Raw genomic sequence first — 21,185 nt, 5'->3', positions numbered from 1 at the left:
AGATTCATCGATAGAGCCTGAGTTCTTTTCTGGAAGTCTAGATTCCTTGCATTTTGCTCGGAAAATAGTTACTACAGAATCGATCAAATGGGCAATCGATGGTTTTGCTCAATACAAATCTCCTGGAAGTGACGGTTTATTTCCAGTTTTGCTTCAAAAAGGTTTCGATCATTTCAAACACATATTAAGAAAAATAATTATAAGCAGTTTTGCTCATGGATATATTCCTAAACTTTGGCGGCAGATAGCCGTGCAATTCATCCCTAAAGGGGGACGATCATCATAAGACGAAGCCAAAATCTTTCGTCCTATTAGAAGTTCATTTCTATTAAAAGCACTTGAACGTTTAATTGATCATCATATCAGGCAAGAATGCCTTGTCCAACATCCGCTTAATGCGACACAACATGCATACCAAACATTAAAATCAACATTAACTCTTCTGCACAACGTAGTACATAATATTGAAAATAGTTTTTCACAGAAAGAATCATGTCTAGGAGCATTTCTAGACATAGAAGGAGCATTTGATAATGTCTCGTTTACATAAATAATGGATGCGGCAGGAATCTTCATTCGTCTTTAAGACAGGCTTCAATAACAAAAGTTAGCACACGTGGTTGCCCACAGGGAGGTGTACTATCATCTCTTTTGTGGAACCTAGTTGCAGACGGCTTGTTGAGAAAACTCAATGACCGTGGAATACTAACCTATGGATTCGCAGATGATTATCTTCTGCTGGTAAGAGGTTTGTGCATAAGCACATTATTTGATATAATGCAACAAGCTCTGCGCTCTGTTGAACGATGGTGTTCTCATGTAGAACTTTCAGTTAATCCTCTAAAAACTAGTATTGTTTTATTTACTAAAAAACGTATCACCCGCGGGGTGCGCCCTCTGCTGTTTTATGGTTCCGAAATCACCGTGTCTAATCAAGTTAAATATTTGGGTGTCATTCTTGACTCCAAATTAAACTGGTCAAAAAGCATGCATGGCCTTCGGACAATGCCGACGTGCAATCGGAAAAAACTGGGGACTCAAACCTAAACATATTCACTGGATTTATTCCACAATAGTAAGACCAATTCTGGCCTATGGGTGTCTAGTGTGGTGGCAGAAAGGAGAAGTTGCAACAGTTCGGACTAAACTAAATCACCTTCAAAGAATGTGTCTTTTGGGGATGTCCGGATCGTTCACTACAACTCCTACTGCAGCACTAGAGGCTCTGTTTTCTATCAAACCTCTACACTTGTTCCTAAAACAGGAAGCCTTCTCATGTGCTTTTCGTCTACAGGCAGTTGGTCTCTGGCTGTCAGGAAATATCGAAAGATCATCGAGTCATACAAATGTGTGGCCTGAATTAGTTAGATTAAACAAGTTTAATTTAGCGCCAAACGATTTAACACTCTCGAGTAGTTTTCCCTACATGGGGTTTAAAGTCAAATTTCCTTCTTCTCAAGAATGGTTATCAGGTTTCGTAGAGGGCCAAATGTCCTCTCATATTGTATTCTATACTGACGGTTCATTATCAAACGGCCGTGCAGGTGCAGGAATTTACTGTCACGAGTTGAACATAGAATATGCTCAACCTCTAGGAAAATATTGTACAGTCTTTCAGGCTGAGCTATATGCTATTATGTATTGAGTGCAAATTGCACTTCAAAAGAAGATTATGTTCAGAACAATTTATTTCTGTTCAGATAGCCAAGCAGCTATCAAATCACTCAGTGCTTCCAGTTCTAGATCAAAACTGGTAATCGCATGCCGGAAAGCAATCGAAGAACTTGCTGAAGGCAATGGATTAAACCTTCTATGGGTACCCGGACATAAGGGAATTTTTGGAAACGAATGCGCCGACGAACTCGCTAGAGCTGGGTCGGAAAAGGAATTTTACGGACCAGAGCCGGCTGTCCCAATATCACCATGTTGGTTCAGAAACCAAATTCAAACTTGGTCCTCTAACCAGCATGAACGATACCGGGAAGAGTTGGACACTTGTCGTCAAACTAAATTATTTTTAGAAAAACCATCTCCAATCATATCGAGTTACTTATTAACTTTAAATAAATCTCATTGCAGCATCTTGATCAGAGCACTCTCCGGTCATTGTAAACTCAACTATCACATGCACAACATTCAGCGTGCTGAATCTCCAGTATGTGGTAGTTGTGAATCAGATGTGGAAGATCCCTTCCATCTTATATGTAACTGTCCCTCATTTGCCAGACTACGTTTTCGTACTCTGGGATCTTACGCTTTGAGCGAATCTGAGTTTAAGAAATTAAACTTAAAAAACATTCTATCATTCCTTACCGAATGTAGAAAAGAGCTTTAATGCTAATAATCCCTATTGGAAAGGCTTTATGCCATCTTAAATAGATTGAATTTATTTCTTCCTTTTGATGAAATCTTGGATAAAAAAAAAGGCTAGGCACAATTTTCCCGTATGTTTGGATAACGTGCCGCTATTAAGCCTACCCCCATTCTGATACCTGATAGCCCAGTATTTCTCAATTTGGCGGAGCTCTGGCGTGTTCTTGTCCTTGGGAACCACCTGCACGTTGTTGGCGGCGTACCACTCCATGGCCTTTTTACCGTAATGACAAGATGCCAAATCCGGCCAAAACAGTACGGAACAACCGTGTTTCTTCAGGAAAGGCAGCATACGTTTATTCAAACACTCTTTCAAGTAAATTTCTTGGTTGACAGACCCGGAAGCTATGAAAATGCTGCTTTTCAAGCCACAGGTACAGATGGCTTGCCAAACCAGATATTTCTTCGCGAACTTTGACAGTTTCATGTGCTTGAAAATATCTGCTACCTTTCCCCTTCCTTTTGCCGTATAAAACTCCTGTCCGAAACCGTGCTTTGTACCGTTGTTCCTCAATTGCTTCGTGTCTGGAATCCAGAGCCTTGATTACGGATTTATGGCTTTCACGGTGGATCACGCACGCACTAAACCTGACACATCCTTAACCTGACCATTAAGTTAACCCTTCATTTCATGATTTTTTATTTTTTCTCGAAAAAATTCTCAATAGTGCGCAATGATGAATACATGAAGGGAAAAATAAGGAAAAAATATTATTTTCACATATTTCGGTTATTTAGCAAAAATATTAGTTGTTGCATATTTGCAACAACATGAAACGGTTACACCTTTTTTTCTTCACACTTGACAACTGGAAATAAATGCTTATTCCTAATTTCTTTTGCACTAATCATAGTTTTCGCACAGGAACTTCGCAAATCTAGATTTCTGGACACCGGAAAGTTAAGAATTTATCTGGGAGTAGTTATGTATGTTGGTTTTCCACCATGGGTGCACGGATTCACCGCAGTTTCTGCCTAAGTATGTGCTCTCATGCATTCTGGGACCGACCCCATGGCTTCGTATGTAGGTATATTTTGGAAGAACGAGTCAATCAGGTTACTTAGAGGTATTCCGGCATCCGTGCATATACCTGGCCAGCTGGCAGCTGGTTAAACATTCATATAATCAGTTATAAGAGGAAACACATCTTACCTGTCGGCTTCTTATGGGATTCGAACCCAAAAGTTGTCTCGCCGATACCGGGAATCGAACCCAGCCTGGCACATCGGAACCAGACTCGCACCAGCTTATCCACTAGACTACAAAGACTCTCGAGAAATTAGCTAGGAGTAGTTATGCGATAATATACCACCTACTGAGGAAATTATTTCTTACGTTTGCTTGAAGGTGCTAAAAAAACGAACACACACATATAGGATCTCAGTGAAACTTCATGTTTCTTTGAAGAGATCTAATTTACTTAACTCTAAGGCGTACATCTTTCAAGGATTTTATGGCTAGCATCTTACCACCAGACCACGGAAAGAGCACTATATGTGTCGTGATCGGGATTCGATCTCATGGACTCTGGCTTAGATGGGTGGAACGCTATCCTCTAGGCCACGACCGGCGGCAAAATGGAAAGCTTCTTACCTATACAACTTTTCTGAACATAACCTTGAACAAATCAACACATATCCATTCCGAAAACGTATTTAAATTGGTTCTGATAAAGATTCTTAATCTTAAATCATACCATAACTATATGCCAGTTTTAATAAACAAACTTGATATTGAAGAGCAAAGTCTCAATTTAGTTTTGAAATAATGATCCAATTATAAATTACATTAAACTATTAAATATCATTTGTTGGCAAAATTAAAAGAACAATAAAGATTTCCTCGGAATGAGCATTAGAATTTGGAACATGATTCTAAAATTAGAATTCAAACTTGGAATCAGTTTAAGAATAAAAAAGAAATAAAAATAAAACTAAATTCGAGAACAAAAAGTTTCAATTTAAAATCAACTTCCAGAGCTTCCAGAAAAAGGTTAAATAGTATAAATAAAGAGCATTTTTCGTCGATTGATAATAAGAAACGGCTCATACTTTAGTAAAAAATAATGAGCATTGTAATTTTCAATCAAATCATTCCTTCATCTCTAAGAAAAAAAAAAGCAAAACAATACTTCAAACCTCGGTTATCGAATGTTGGCAGATAGTACTGAATTTTCAAGTGGAAAAATAAAAAAGCGTATTCGTTGTTTGTTTTTAGATTTTTAAACTCTCTGGATAAAGCCCCGTACTTGAGTTTGAATCACGTTGAATAATATAGAACTTTTGAAAATTGGTGTATGCTTATTTTGCAAGTTGTGAAGGCATCCGACATTTTTTTTTATTCAAAATATGTATTTGTTATACCAATGGGTCGCGGAAAAAAATCAAAATAATGTGTTTTACATACGCTGAATTACAAATCCTTAATAAGTTAATTATTCGGACCCGTCCTAGTTTAAAGTTTGATAAATTTTGAACTTTTTATAATATTTTTCTAGTTTTGATAACGGTTTAGAGCAAAACTTTTATTTTTTTCACCTCGGGGGCCCTCTTTATTCAGGGGGGGGGGGCAATTTTTCTCATCCCCCCCCCTCTTAATACGGCCTGAACATGATAATAAATCATTTATAACGAAAACATTGTCATCGGGAAACAAATACACTGTTTAACGATGCAAGTTTCGAAAACACACTATGGAACCCATATAACTACCTAGGGTACTACCGTTGCATGGTGTTGCATATTTGCAACAGTTATTGAAAACCCATTATATCAGAGAAAAAACAAAAAAAAAATCTCAAATTTTGTTTATTATGTAAATTACTTTAGTGGGAATACGAAAATATTTTTTTTGAGTCGAAAAAAAATTCTCAATATGAATTACACTAGGCCAAAAATTTGAAAAATTAGGCTTTTTCCACATTCCATATTTTTCAGATTCAAGTGGGTTTTTTTGGTTCCTATAAACACTAAAAATATTTTTTTTTTAATTGAACGTGATCTTGAAATTATAAATATTATTCCCATCGAAAAAAAAATTTACTTTTTAGCTAAATGTGAAGTTTAGAACAGTTTTAATTAATTGTTGCATATTTGTAACTTTATGAAACGAAGGGTTAATTGTAACTAACAGGCTGCGGAGAAAAAAATAAACAATAAATTAAAAATTACAAATTAAAATCAATTGAGTTGATAAATGCAATCTAATCGACAAATCTTTACCAAAAAGACAGACGAGAAAGACAAACAGCAGAAGGCAACCGAATGTTGATACACCTGTTCTATTTTTTACCAATTTAACACATCAGTTAAAGTTTTATTGAAGTAAACGTTTTAATAATGAAATGATTATTGACCTTTTTTTTATTATTAGTAGATATTAGGTATCCTTTTAAAAATTTAAGAAGCTGCATTCTTGCAGATGCAGATGAATATTTGAACAAATAATTTTATTTGACATTAAAGAGCCACCGGCCATCAAGAATTCCATTCTTCAAAACAATTCTACAACTGTTACAACCACACTTCTGTTTAATTTAATTCTGTTTAATGTTTAAAGAAAACTGCATTTTCTGTGCATAAGACGAATACTTGAAGGGAAATATATTCGTTGTATCGAATCGGACCATATTGGTGGTGTCATTTATTATACCATTGACAAATACTGAACACACAGGCACACCTGAATTTATCTTATCAGAAGCCCATAAATATGTTGGTTCTCGGGCGAGTGTGAATGAAAATGCCGCTTTAGTTATAAGACAGCTTTCAACAGTTCTAAACACCGCGGTCGCTAAATTGATTTTCTAAACCTAGTTATTGTTCGTTTCTTTAAAATTATCATCAAAACGGAATTAATTTCTGCTTTACGTTACCAGTAAATCACTCCGAAATCACGTTCCCTAAACGTTATCAGCTCGCCCTCCAGAGATCACGCATGACAATTAATCGATATGACTTATTGTAGCAGCAATTAGATTCAGTTGATTTAGTTGGGCCACCACCTGCATAAAGGAGTGAAATGTTTCGTTCCCTTTTTGGGTTGATCGTGGCCACGTTCCAGCTTATCCGTAATAATATCAAGCCGCTGATTCTGTTGGCTTCCCTGGCAACCTTCATCTGGCTGGTGGTGAGCACTACAAGTCGACCGGAGTTCAAAAGGCCAGCTTCCAAGCATCAGAAGGCGAATTTGTCCTCCGGGCTGTCCAAAGAGAGTGAATTGCAGCCGTCCAATCGATGGAGTGAAAGTTCTGTGGAAATATTTTTAAGCCTTCTCGACATCGATGCTAACGTGACGTCACTGGTGAAAGATAGTCAGAATGAACCTTGTCCTCTGGAGAATGAAATCATATTTACCGCTCTGGCGGCTGGTGAGCTAGAAGAAAGTCTCTGGCAGTATTACACGTTGCTAGCAATGAGGCAGAACGCAAAATTAAGAGCGGAGAAGTCCTTTCAGATTTTACCCTTCCTGCCGAAGTCAACCAGATTGCAGTTGGAGGAAATATTTGCTCAGTAAGTGTATAAAAAAAACATAACGTAATTGGTGTAAGGTGAGCCAAATTTCGCTTTATTTTGCTATGGATTTTCAGATTATTTTTGACTTGGCCTTTTATTGATGGGCATTATTTTTTGGTATCTGAGTTTCAAAATCTCTTCTCTTAACTGTGTTGAAATTGGAAATAATGTTTCAACCTTTATTCAACTGAAAATTTTATATTTTTAAAGTGTTTCGGCGTACCTAATATTGTACTACATGTTCCTAATCTTGCCTATTGAAATGTTCCTTATTTCGATTTTGTTGAAGAAAATCGTAACACTGAACTTTGATCATTTTTTTTGGGAAATGGAGCAAGGCAGGTTGGTTTAAACGTTTTAAACGAAGTAAGATTATGCTAGTTTTTAGAAAGTGGTTGGTGTGGAACTAAAAGGTGATACGGTCAAAATTTGGTCAAGGAAAAACGCGTGTAAATCGGTGAAATCGTTTATTTAAAAAATCAAATTAAATTTCTTTTTCAAGTTTAATAAGTATAAAATTCAGGAAAAATATTCAGTTAGGCTTCCGCTTTTCCAAATCCGAATTGCCGGGCCTTACGTTTAACCCCTGCCATCAGATTTTGTACAGCTACCTTGTCCACCTTCTTCGCCGCACAAAGCCAGTTTGCCTTGAACTGCTGCTCGTCCTTAGCAGTTTTTTTGGTCTTCTTCAGGTTCCGCTTGACAATAGCCCAGTATTTCTCAATTGGGCGGAGCTCTGACGTGTTGGGAGGGTTCTTGGGAACCACCTGCACGTTGTTGGCGGCGTACCACTCCATGGCCTTTTTACCGCAATGGAAAGATGCCAAATCCGGCCAAAACAGTACGGAACAACCGTGTTTCTTCAGGAAAGGCAGCATACGTTTATTCAAACACTCTTTCAAGTAAATTTCTTGGTTGACAGTCCCGGAAGCTATGAAAATGCTGCTTTTCAAGCCACAGGTACAGATGGCTTGCCAAACCAGATATTTCTTCGCGAACTTTGACAGTTTCATGTGCTTGAAAATATCTGCTACCTTTCCCCTTCCTTTTGCCGTATAAAAGTCCTGTCCCGGAAGCTGCTTGTAGTCGGCTTTGACGTCGGTTTCGTCGTCCATTACCACGCAGTCAAACTTCGTCAGCATCGTCGTGTACAGCCTCCGGGATCGCGCTTTGGCCGTCGTATTTTGTTTATCACCGCGATTTGTAGTCACTTCCTTCTTGTAAGTCGATAGTCCGGCTCGTTTTTTTGGCTCGATGCACGGTTGTAGACGATACACCCAGCCAAGGATGGAAAAATTCGTTCACCAGCATGAACGCTAATGATTCTCAATCACCGCTCCGTTCACGATGATAGCATCGGCGATGCGAGCGTGAACAGACGACCGCTGATTGGTCGGATTGGCAATCCGAATGAATGAACTTTTAAATACGTTCGGGTGAACGAACCGATGGCCGAAACGTTCGCCGCAGTTAACTGGATCGTTTTTTATTTTCACCACGACGTTCGTTGGGTGAATTGATTCGCAAATGATTGTTGAAACACAATCGCCAAACGATTGCACGATTGCATTCGCGAATGTTTCTGTAACCGGTAAAGGATTGCACCATCAGGTGCTTGTTTTTCGGTTAATTTTGTGCGTGTTTTGGCCCCCGCGCTCGCTGACGGTTTGTTTTCTCATGATTTTATTATAATTTATGTTCGAATAAGAACATTCAGCACTTTTGCACATTGCCTAGATAACTAAACTGACAAAGGGGGGTTTGAAAATGTCCACTCTTGTTTACGAAGCCTAGGGATTTAGCTTTTGGCTACTGGGACATTTTTTTAACCAAAATTGCCAAATAATCATTTAATTATGTTGAGATTGCAAGAATACAGAATACAAAATTATTACTTTTATATGCGTCACATAAAAGTTATAAAATCCAACACATAAATATTGTAAGCCGACATAGCACTCAAATATCTGCCTACATCTGGGCGATTACGTGCTTGCCTACTTGAAGGCGTTTTGATTTGTTCGAATTTGTTTTCGGAAGGAAATAAAAAATTGTGAGTTATTGGCTCGAAATTTTTTTAAATTTTTATTGTTAATTGAAATAACTATAAAAATGCTAAGCCTAATACGTGCGTATGTTTCGCGTTCGTATCCCATTGGGACATAAAAGCGAATTCCGCACCGGAAAATCAGCAGCTAAGACGACGTTTATTCGACTGAAACAATATCGACGGCTTTGATCGACACCAGGCCGACGTCCTTGCCTCCTATTTTCAAACCCCCCATTGTCAGTTTAGGTTTCTACGCAATGTGCAAAAGTCCACACTTTTACTAATTATATGTTGAATGTTCCTATTCGAACATAAATTAAAATAACATCATGAGAAAACAAACGATCAGCGAGCGCGGGGGCTAAAACACGCACAAAATTTGCCGAACAACAAGCACCTGATGGCGCAATCCTTTACCGGTTACGGAAACATTCGCGAATGCAATCTTACAATCGTTTGGCGATTGTGTTTCGACAATCATTTGCGAACGTCGTGGTGAAAATAAAAAACGATCCAATTGAACGCGGCGAATGTTTCGGGCTTCGTTTCGTTCACCCGAACTTATTAAAAGTTCATCCATTCGGGATTGCAATCGTTAGTGTTCATTGTGGTATGTTAACTTTTTCCTTTCCCGATTGCTTCGATTGGCAGTTAGAATTGAATGAGTTCACCACGGATTGCAGATTGAATGTACTTCGATCCGATTTTTTCTATGCTTGGAAGGGTGTTCAGGTTTTTTAAATGCAAAATTGAAAGAAATACGTAAAGTTGAAAAGAATATGTATAGTTAAAAAATCATATGATGCGAAGACCGTTTAAAATAAACCCAAGGGCTGCAACATAAGTCAAGAGGTTAACTAAATCCGAATAACGAAACACCGAATCCGTAGACTGTTTTTCTGTAGGAAAAAAGTGGCACTTTAAAAAATAGCAAAAAAAATGTTTTGCGAGAGTATTGGTCATTTGTTGAAACGTGATATTGTTGTTGGAACAGTATGTTTTACATCGAAAGGTAGCGACAAACTATATGTCGATAGCGATCTCCGTAAGCTATAGTTTTGATCAGTGAAATTAATTTTAAAAAAATAAGAGATAAATTTGGTATAAAATAGGCGTTGAACTTCTGAAAACACACAAAGAACACAGAAACTAGTCCTGTTTTCCCGATACTACAGGTATAGCATTTTTCACGAAAAATCTTGAGAAAAATGCAAAGAAAGACAAAAATTTGAAAAGCAAAAAAACCGCCTTATTAACTCAATGATCCCGTGCCGATTCTCCTGTGCATAGGTCCGTGGTAAAAGACCTCAACTCCGTTGACGATCCGGAGCTAGCGTCTTCACTTTGTCCCAGTCAAGAATTTTGAGACAGTTCCGATTTTGGTGACTAGGCTTCGTCACCACGAGTTTCTGGGTTTGCCTCTTCTTTATTGTCTTCTCGATTCCTCTTGAGTACAAAAAATGTCGATTTTTGCCCTAATTTTTCTCAAGACAAAATCAGATCTCGATTTTTTTTGCCAAATTTCTGAGTTAAAATTTCCGGATTTGACCGGCTCGGATACGATTAGAAAAAAAAATTGAAAAGCTTAGTTTACAATCATCAATTCTGTTTAGAGATGAATGACTTGAAGAAGTTGAGGTCACAAAAAATAATTTTACATAAAATGTCGTTTGAAATCGTGATTTTTTCTACAAATTATTAGTTTGTGCCATATGAAAATAAAATTAAATTCATCAAATTGATATAATTTCTTCGGTGAAAGGAGAATGGGTACAAGAAGATTTTGAGTAGATTTGGAACATCAGACCGGTTCAAAAGCATCTTTTAACTTTTGTTATACATAGATTGATAAATTTACAATTTTTCACCTTAATTTTCACTTGATGTATAAATGGAACTTAAAATCTTAAAAAGACCCTTTGCGTTTGGTGGAATCAGTGGAGTTAAATTTTCCTTTAAAGAGTGTAAAGCCACTGATAAAGTAAAGCTTTTTCCGCATACACTTCGAAAGGAAACATTATAAATAGATGTTTAATTCTCAAATAAGAACGAAATCATAATTTATGTAGAAAGAACAAGAATATAAATTCAGGCCCGGATACCGTTAATAATTTTTTACAGATGAGATACGCAATGTTACCTCAACTTAGCACTTCCGTAACGTTTAACTCTGATCATATTTTTTGCTCAAATTTTCTACTTACGATAGATCGACTATCACACTATTATCTCACGAAATTTTAAGTTTCTTAAATATTTGTGACCTCAGAACGGCAACTCTATCGGACTTTTCTGCAACGCATATTACCGAAATTTCGCAACAAAGTGTTGAAATATAACACTAACAGGTGTGAAGTTGAAGAATACTGCACTTACCCTATGAGGTCTGAAAATTATATAATTATGCTTTCGTAACAAGTGAAAGACTCTTAGCCGGTTTCCAGCTAGGTTGAATAAATTAAAAGAAAAAATATTACAAAATTACAAAACGATCATTTTGACAACAATGACAGAAAAGAAATGCATTTATGCATTTTCACTAGTTTTCTATGATGTTTCGGAATTTGAATTTCTTTTTTTTTGTTTCTAGCCGTTTGAAAAAGTTAATCGTCTTTATGTCATTCGCGAATTTATATCAATGATGCAGTTGGCGGACAGTCATTGAAAAACTTATGCGCTACACTATGTTCCATGTTCATTCTTGGGCTCGAGCCCTTGCGACGGGCAACGGCAAAGAGCAACTGCTTTGCCAACTGAACTAAATCACTAGCCCAAAAACCTAAATGATGAATCTTTTATTTCCATTTCAGTGTACCAATGGAAGTAATCGGAAGTCTCAATTTCGATTGTTACGATCTGGCGGGAGCAAACATAATCAACAGTGCCTCTGAAATTGATCCGCCCAAACGGAATAATCAAATATACATTCTTGACACCGGAACACGCCGTTATGGGGATTTGATCTCAGCAGATTGGAATCTGGAAAAACCTATGCTTCGGTAGGTTTGAGCTTTTTCGTCAATAAAAATTGTATCAGAAAATAAATTTAATTTTAATTTTAGTCCCGACGAAGCGGAAGCAGCACAAACAAGATTACGGAAGCTTTTGGAAGACAGTCCGGTTCAGGGATACGGGCAAACGACACCGGAGTTTGTCGGGATATATATCCAGCGAGATGATGAACTGCCATTTGAGTATTATTACCGTGCCGTAGCATTTCAACGAAAACTGCACTCGGTTCGGCTTATTTTTCTAGTCATTTGTGAGGATCCTCAAGGTGCCATCTGCCAAAAACTGAACGCTCCAAAAGAGGAAATTCACATTCTTCTATCGGCAGCGGGAACTAATCCAGCGCTGGAGTTTGCGCTTATGGTTGCATGTAATCATACTATAATTTCAAACCACATGGGAATCTTCCATGCGCTGGCCAACGGGGGAGATGTTGTAGTTTACGAACACGAGGATGCCATATCACGAGGGCATTACCTCCCGTGGCTGATGGCTACCGAAATGGGGAATTGGTACATGTTAAGATGAGAGTTTTTTTTCTAATGAATAAAATAATTTGATGTACGAAAATCGTTTGCATCCTGTTTTTGCTGAAGATTGAACACTTGAACACATTTAAACTTGTATTTAAGGGCTTAAAATCTTGTTTGCAAGACAGACTTATATAATGGAAAGTACACTTTAATTAGCTATTTTAAGTCTTTGAAAAATATAGTTCGCCGTCAAACGAGGCATCATGTAACAGCGGTGTTAGATTTGGGTTAACATATCCCGCAACACCAAAATAGTACATTGAGATCACAAACCCTATCCTTGTGCTCTGGTATTGCATATCATTCAGGCGCATAGCTTACATGGATTTTATTTTTCTTTTTAAGCGACGTCTCTGGCATGTTTAGATTTTAAATTTGCCAAAAACGTCAATTTTATATACACACAAAACTTTCGGGGCTCCACTTAGCAAAATTTCGCTGTTACTTTCCGTTAGCAAAAATATTTTTTTACTGTTGAGTTAGCAAAAAGCTAAATTTACTTGATTTTAGCAATTAGAAAGTTCATTTTGCTTGACTTTAGCAAAACAAAGGTTTTCTAGCCGCTTTGTGCACAGACAACAGCCGCCGCGGGTTTTAAGAAAAATAACAAACAGACATGATTGTGCGCGGTTCCGAAAGTTCGATGCTAGTGGTTCTAGTGGTGGCAAAGTCAACAACAAAATACTAACCAAATCGACACCGGATGCGTACAGCCTAGGTAAGGGCGAATTGTAAATTGTACAAATTTTCCGATTTTTAAATCCGAAATTGTTTGTTTTTCTTTCAGGTTACAACTGCAACACAAAACCCCCATCAGACCAGAAATAAAGGGGACCACAGCTGGAATTTCAACGAGCTGCATCCGGCACACACTCTGGTGCATTCGTCGATGAAGATGGCTTGAAGTTTCGCCCGCTGGAACCGGAATTTCCGTTGATCGAACGTGAAATTAAATTTAAAAAAAAATTTAAAAATAAATTGAAAGTGAAGTAAATTTGTGAATTCTATTTCATAATCAAACGTTCTCCCTGATTCTCCAGAGAAAAAAACAATAAATTTTGAAATTTCAGATCCGGGCGATCTTTTCTTCCGGTTTTTGCTAAAAAATTGAGTAAAAATTGCGGCGGCTATCTTTTTTTTTCGTTTGCTAAAATTATAGTTAAAAAATATTGCTAATTTTTTTGCTAAGTTTCTAGCTGGTCAAATTTGAGCAAATTTTTGCTAAATTCTGGCCTCGAAAATTTTGTGTGTAGCTTAGCTATATATCGAGATGATGAAACAAAAGAGAGGAGATACGGAAGAGATTCGATGAGTTTACTAACGAAATTGATTCATTCACAAGCTCCAAGGTACTTTGGGCAAAGGTGAATCGCTTAACAGGGGTGAAATTATGAATCCTTTTCGATTCGAGTTACCCGTTTCGAGTTGAACTCGAATCGAATTAGAATCAGTATTACGAATCTCGTTCGAGTTCTAAATTTTAACGTATTAGATTTCGAGTAAATCGGGTAGTAGATCATCTCGAAACGTTTCATTCGAATCGAGATCGGTAATGTCAAAGTTTGTCGAATCGAACGAAACTCGATTGTTTCGAGTTCCATAATCCCGCCCCAGGTAAACGATATTTCAGGAAAGAGAATAACTTCTTGAGAGATGACGAGGTTCTGGTAGAGCAATTTTTAGACACGCATTTCGGACCACACGATCCACAAACGTTCGATACCCCTCTCCCTGTAGCCAATGATAACTTAATGGACATGGGGACTTGGTACAAAATCCTTGGCAAAAAGAAAAAATCATCAGCCCCAGGAGTAGATAATCTCTCTTATGACTTCTTAGCCCAGCTAAACCCTGATGTTACAGATAAACTAATATCAATGTTGAATGACATGTGGAAGAAAAGTGTCATTAATAAAAATCTTAAAATCATAAAAGTTATCGCGATTCCCAAGCCTGGTCGCGATCAGAGTACCATAGCTGGAAAAAGACCCATTTCCCTTGTACCGGCAATCACGAAAATCGCCAACTCAGCAGTGCTGGAACGCCTGCAAAAATACCTCGAAGAAAGACGAATTTTGCCCGAAACCTCATTTGGATTCAGGAAAAATCTTTCTACCAACACCTGCGTTAACTATGCACTCAATTGGCTTAAAGAAAGCAAACGCTCAAAATTTCTAACTGCCTTGATTTGTATGGATCTGTCCAATGCTTTTAACGCCGTCAGATTAGAAAAACTTGAGGAAATTCTGATAAGAATCGGTGTTCCACAGGATATCCTGATGTGGATAATTTCCTTTCTGAATAACCGTCAACTAATCTTCCACATGAGCGACAAAACGATTTCAAGAATCGTCAACAACGGGCTTCCACAGGGGGACGTTCTGTCCCCCGCAGTCTGTTTAATATTTATACAATTGATTTGCACAGAACCGTAAGCACCGATGCAGTATTAGTACAGTATGCCGATGACTTTGGCATACTAGTTCGAGCCAAAACAGTAAATGAACTTAACGCCCTTGGGCAATCATATTTAGATGCCTTCACCAGTACAGCTGAGACATTAAACTTCTCCATCAACCCGGCAAAAACAAAAACTATATTTTTCCAACATGGTTCTCGTGAACTCGACTTCTCAATCAGTGGTACTCGACTGGAAACTGTGAGAAACCACAAGTATCTAGGTGTTGTATTTGATCGCTTTCTCAATTTCGGAGTACATACTAAGGAACTGAGGTCAAAAATTCAAGATCGGCTGAACATGATTAAGATTCTCAGTGGGGTCAAAAATGGGGCACATCCGCAAGCTATGCTCAAAATTCATACCGCACTCTTTAGAAGCACCATGGATCAAAACTGCTCAGTGTATAACAATGCAAGTTTGACAAACCGTAACTCACTTTCGGTAATTAACAATCAATGTCTAAGGAAAGTAATTGGATCAACAAAAACGACTCCGAGAAACGTTATTGTAGCTCTTAGTGGGCAAGAGCCAGTTAACTTACGGCAGGAGTTTGTAACAACCAAAGAGATATGCAGACACTTTTCGAGGAATAACGTTATAGCTGAACAGCTACGAAATGTACAGTTACCAGACGATAAGAACAACTGGCATAAATTCTCATACCAGGAGCAAATCTACTGGGAGAACAAAGCTATCTTTGATAGCATTCAACCGGTTATACGACTGAACATCACCACACCTGTCGATATTGTTCCATACTTGGAAGGTCTAACAACATCTAAACAGAATTCAAACCCAGAACGAGTAAAACAGTTAGCACTGTGTGCCATGAACGGAAGGTACAGAGGAAGAGGGCGCATCTTTACAGACGCCTCGAAGGGATAGGCGTTTTCTTTGAAACCATCAAACATCGAAATAGACCCGAATAACCCGGGTGGTTAAAAGGTCTCAAATAAATAATAATAATAATAATAATCAAACATCGAATTTGCAAGTAATTAAAGAAGGAAACTAGCATCACTTCAGCAGAGCTGATTGCCATCCGAGAAGCTACAAGAATCATTCAAGAGTGTTCATTGTTTTATTCAGTCATTTACACTGACTCCAAAGCGGCATGCTTGATGTTAGACGCAGCACAAGACTCCAAGGCAGACAAAACCATTCTGATCGAAATCCTTAAAATTTGCTCGCTATATCATATCGCAATCCAGTGGATCCCTAGTCACGTTTCGATTACTGGGAACGAAATAGCAGATGGCCTGGCCAAATATGGGCTTCAATCGGATAACACTCACGAGAATAAACTTACACACAAAACTTTCGAGGCCGAAATTTAGCAAAATTTTGCTCAAATTTGACCAGCTAGAAATTTAGCAATCAATTTAGCAATTTTTTTCTGCTCAAATTTTAGCAAATTAGAGAAAAATAAGCCGCCGGCATGTTTTACTAAAATTTTAGCAAAAACCAGTGAAAAAAATCCTGCAGAATCTGAAATTTCAATTTTTTATGTTTTTATCTGCAAATTTCGAGGGAATATTCGATTATTTAAAAGATTGCTCGGATAACATCACTTTGAATTCATTTATATTTTTCAAAACACCTTTCACTAACACTTTTCATAAAATGTTTGGATCCTGGAAACGCACCTTCCGGCTAATGAAACCCCAAGCGACCGATCGTCATTCATGCATCGATGATTGTGCCTGATGCAGTCCGTTGAAACTCCCTTTGTCCACTTCCGAACTGTTGTAAAAAACCCGTCAATCTTGTCGGAAATTGAAACCTGGTTGAAAAAAAAAAACAAACAATTTTACAATTCGAATATCGGAAAATCTGTACACTACTTGATCGGCCCTTACCTGTACGCATCCGGAATTGATCTGGCTATCATTTTGCCACCGCTAGGACCACTAGCATCGCGCTTTCAGAACCGCACCTTATAGCGTCAGTTTATTATTTTTCCCCCAACTGGCGGCGGCTGCTGTCTATAAACAAAGCGGCTAGAAAACTTTCGTTTTACTAATATCAAGTAAAATTGCCTTTTTAATTACTAAAAAGAAGCAAAATTTGCTTTTTGCTATCACATTAGTAAAATAATCCTTTTTGCTAATCGAAAGTAACAACAAAATTTTGCTAAGTGGAGCCTCGAAAGTTTTGTGTGTATGCTAAAGGACACTATATTTCACTTCAAGGCATCCCTGGGGAAAAAAACAGAGGAATGGTATCGCTCCTACTCGAGGGACAAAGGTAAAATGTTTTTCAATATACAACCTGAATTCTCCAAAATACCGTGGTACTTTGGAAAAAACATTGATGGTCGCGACGTCCGACTTTTAAATAGACTCATGGCTACACACGATTACTCAAAATACTGGCTGGCGAAAATGAAAATCGTGAATGATGCCAACTGCGAGACCTGTATGGTACCAGAAACAGCTAATCATGTCGTCATCGAATGTCCTAACTTTGCTGCCTTAAGAAATCAGTACGACTTTGTTAATAAATATGCAAACATACAAGATCTCTTCAAGTCGAAGAACATCCATCACTATAAAGAAATAGTTGAGTTCACACGCAAAGCAAGATTGAATTTATAAGTCGAAATGACAAATTTAATAGGGCATATAGTCTTGACACTGGCCCTACCTCCTTGGACTGTCCGCCATACGAGCGCAGTCCATCAGTAGAACGATGAAGAAGAAGAAACATATTTATACATGGCACCATAAGCGCTTTTGAGGATGTAAACACATAAACAGTAATCAATATGCACAAAATTTAGGTATAGTACAAGAATATTTTAAAAGAAAATTTATAATTTTATGAAGAGATTAACCACCGTAATTTTTGTTTGTTACTTTGATTTATCGGCCTAGCGGTGAAAAGTGATGTCCTTTTTAGTAGGGACATCTAAAGATTATGAAATTTTTATACAGATGGATAGAAGGTTAGAAGAAATGAAAGATGGTGAAAATGAGCGGGTAGAATTTGTCTAGAAGCATTACCATCACATACCAAATTTTTGTTCCTCACGAGCCTACTACCATGAAGTGGTAGATACAGATAGAGTTGCATCTACCACCACACATTAGTAGGCTTAGCGTGGTCCGCCCCACAAGCGAGAACTTGTAGTGCGGACGAACAAAAAGATGGTATGTGATCGCTCAGATAAGCTCCCTTTAACTCAGAAACGCATCTATCGATGTTTAAGTCTTCTCAGTTTGTTATCTTCGCATTCGTTACATGCGGGGTTTGCATGCGAAACGGTACGGTCGATAGTCTGATAGTGACCAACCACCGATGCTATGATGTCGTGTTTTTTATTTCTTTTTGGCCAAAGTTATTTAATTTTATGAAGAGATTAACCACCGTAATTTTTGTTTGTTACTTTGATTTATCGGCCTAGCGGTGAAAAGTGATGTCCTTTTTAGTAGGGACATCTAAAGATTATGAAATTTTTATACAGATGGATAGAAGGTTAGAAGAAATGAAAGATGGTGAAAATGAGCGGGTAGAATTTGTCTAGAAGCATTACCATCACATACCAAATTTTTGTTCCTCACGAGCCTACTACCATGAAGTGGTAGATACAGATAGAGTTGCATCTACCACCACACATTAGTAGGCTTAGCGTGGTCCGCCCCACAAGCGAGAACTTGTAGTGCGGACGAACAAAAAGATGGTATGTGATCGCTCAGATAAGCTCCCTTTAACACAGAAACGCATCTATCGATGTTTAAGTCTTCTCAGTTTGTTATCTTCGCATTCGTTACATGCGGGGTTTGCATGCGAAACGGTACGGTCGATAGTCTGATAGTGACCAACCACCGATGCTATGATGTCGTGTTTTTTATTTCTTTTTGGCCAAAGTTATTTAATTTTATGAAGAGATTAACCACCGTAATTTTTGTTTGTTACTTTGATTTATCGGCCTAGCGGTGAAAAGTGATGTCCTTTTTAGTAGGGACATCTAAAGATTATGAAATTTTTATACAGATGGATAGAAGGTTAGAAGAAATGAAAGATGGTGAAAATGAGCGGGTAGAATTTGTCTAGAAGCATTACCATCACATACCCGCTCATTTTCACCATCTTTCATTTCTTCTAACCTTCTATCCATCTGTATAAAAATTTCATAATCTTTAGATGTCCCTACTAAAAAGGACATCACTTTTCACCGCTAGGCCGATAAATCAAAGTAACAAAATTTATAATTTTCATGTAAGTCACATAACCTCCATGACATTAGCAGTATTTGATTAAATTCAAATATCTGTGCCATCTCAGACAGCTCAAATTATGTTAGAACCCCGCTTATCCGAGCTTCCACCAGTGCTTCCACGTTATCCGAGACACCATTTTTATCCAAAATGCATGTAAAAATGTGTTTCATCATCGCGATATATAGCTAAGCTATAAAATTGACTTTTTTGGAAAGTTTAAAATCTAAACTTGCTAGAGACGTTGATTGAAAAGAAAAAAAAATCATGTAAGATATGCGCCTGAATGATATGCAATACCAGAGCAAAAAGGATAGAGTTTGTCTATATGCATTTCTTTTATTCCGAGGTTTCACTTATCCGATTTGGTCCCTCCCCCGACTACCTCGAGTAAGCGGGGTTTACTGTACATCCTTTTGCATACCATCCGGGCGCAAAGCTAGACAAATGTATTAATCTTTTTTTAATCTGATGGCTGGGTGGGATAACGCGGGAACTCAGAAAACTGGAGTTCGGATACGCGGAATTCTTCTGTTTACCGTTTCTCCTGACTTGTTGTCGCGGGATATGGTAATCCTAATTTAAGTGTCATTTCCAAGAATAGTTTCCATCAGGGTCCAGTGTTGGCTTCCTGTAGCTGTGGTAGATGGGGTACAAATATTCTAAATCAACGTTTGCCAAGATGTCTCGAATAGAGCTAAGCCCCCGATCGATCATACCGTTCACACGTCCACACATCATGATCAATGTCGATCAATGAAACCACGCGACTGAAATCGTGACTCATGCTAACATGCTTAAACCACTGATCCCACTGACATGACACTTAGAACAAAAATTCAACCATTTTCTGTCTAATTTATTTTGTAGGTTCGCAATACCGACGGCAGGTGGCGAACCTGAAAAATGTGACAAAAAATGCCCTGTAGGAAAAATGTATCTGTTTAGCCCGATGTTATCGTAGAAATTGCCTGTTTTTTTTAAAGTTGGGTGGCATTTCCTAACTGGGATAGCAGTTCTTCAAATCGATCGATGCGCACTCTGGAATCGATATTGCGTACTGTTGCGTAAATCATCCAGAAAACGAAATCGAGTGTCCAGTCAGTATGGTCAGTGGTTTAACAGGTGGTTCTTCCTCTTCAAGACGTTTGCGGATTTGCTACTGTCAATTCCTATAAAAATAAAGGTTAAATGTTAACACGCTGTGAAATTATATGAAGAAATTTTAGATTTTTTTTTCACAACGAATTTTAGCATAGCCAACACCAGCAGCAAGCCAGCCATCTTAAGCGGGCCATAGACTACACAAATGGCCTGTACAAATTCGATGATTCCACGACGATTGTTTGATCTATGCTCACCCACACACTATACAAACATTTTTCACGCGAACACCAACGATTGCTGGCGAAAACAGCAACAGCAACAAAAAAAACCATCTCCACCCCGGCTGGGAGGATGGTTGGTACAAAATATTTCGATCCCGACCGATTTTACTCCAACCGTTTGGGCGCTCATTCAAGCAGTGCCATACACTATGCAAATCGTCTTTACAGCGACAAAATTTCATCGAATTTCATCGCATTTTTACAAATGTTGTGTAGTCTGTGGCCCGCTTTATGTGCTTGTAGGCGTCGTTCGTCGGTTCCGTTTGCTGCAGCCGGCTACTGACATTCGTTGCGAATGCTCCTAACAGCGAATGAGTGATTTCTTACCAACCGATAGCCAGCCATCAGTGCCTGCATCTAGGCGTTTACAACTGCCTTCCTATCAAAGGAAGCAGTGTTGTTTTCTACACTTCGGACAGAAAATACAGCACGAATATGTCATATGTGATTATTTATAAATATTTAGAATAGCGGAGAAAACCCTAATTTGATCGTTTTGAATTCCGGATAGCACTTATAAGCAGGGGTGTCATTCGCTCACACAATGAGCTCAATGTGCATTTTTTTCCATAGCACATTGAGAGAGCAAAACCGAGCACTGCCTGAGCTAGCTGTCCATCAATGTGCCACATCGAA

At 38.1% G+C, this 21,185-nt stretch overlaps 1 protein-coding gene across 1 annotated transcript; it reads left to right on the top strand.

Moving 5' to 3' along the window:
• Positions 1 to 6,151: 6,151 nt before the first annotated feature.
• LOC129739622 (uncharacterized) lies at positions 6,152 to 12,475 on the top strand. Its single transcript, XM_055731104.1, has 3 exons — positions 6,152 to 6,885; positions 11,749 to 11,937; positions 12,001 to 12,475. Exons 1-3 carry the CDS (start codon positions 6,395 to 6,397, stop codon positions 12,473 to 12,475), a joined length of 1,155 nt encoding a protein of 384 aa, XP_055587079.1. The 5' UTR covers positions 6,152 to 6,394.
• The last annotated feature ends 8,710 nt before the right edge of the window (positions 12,476 to 21,185 follow it).

The sequence above is a fragment of the Uranotaenia lowii genome, chromosome 1 (genome assembly GCF_029784155.1).
Source record: "Uranotaenia lowii strain MFRU-FL chromosome 1, ASM2978415v1, whole genome shotgun sequence".
NCBI classification, from domain to species: Eukaryota; Metazoa; Arthropoda; class Insecta; order Diptera; family Culicidae; genus Uranotaenia; species Uranotaenia lowii.
This window is presented reverse-complemented; position numbering and strand designations above follow the sequence as displayed.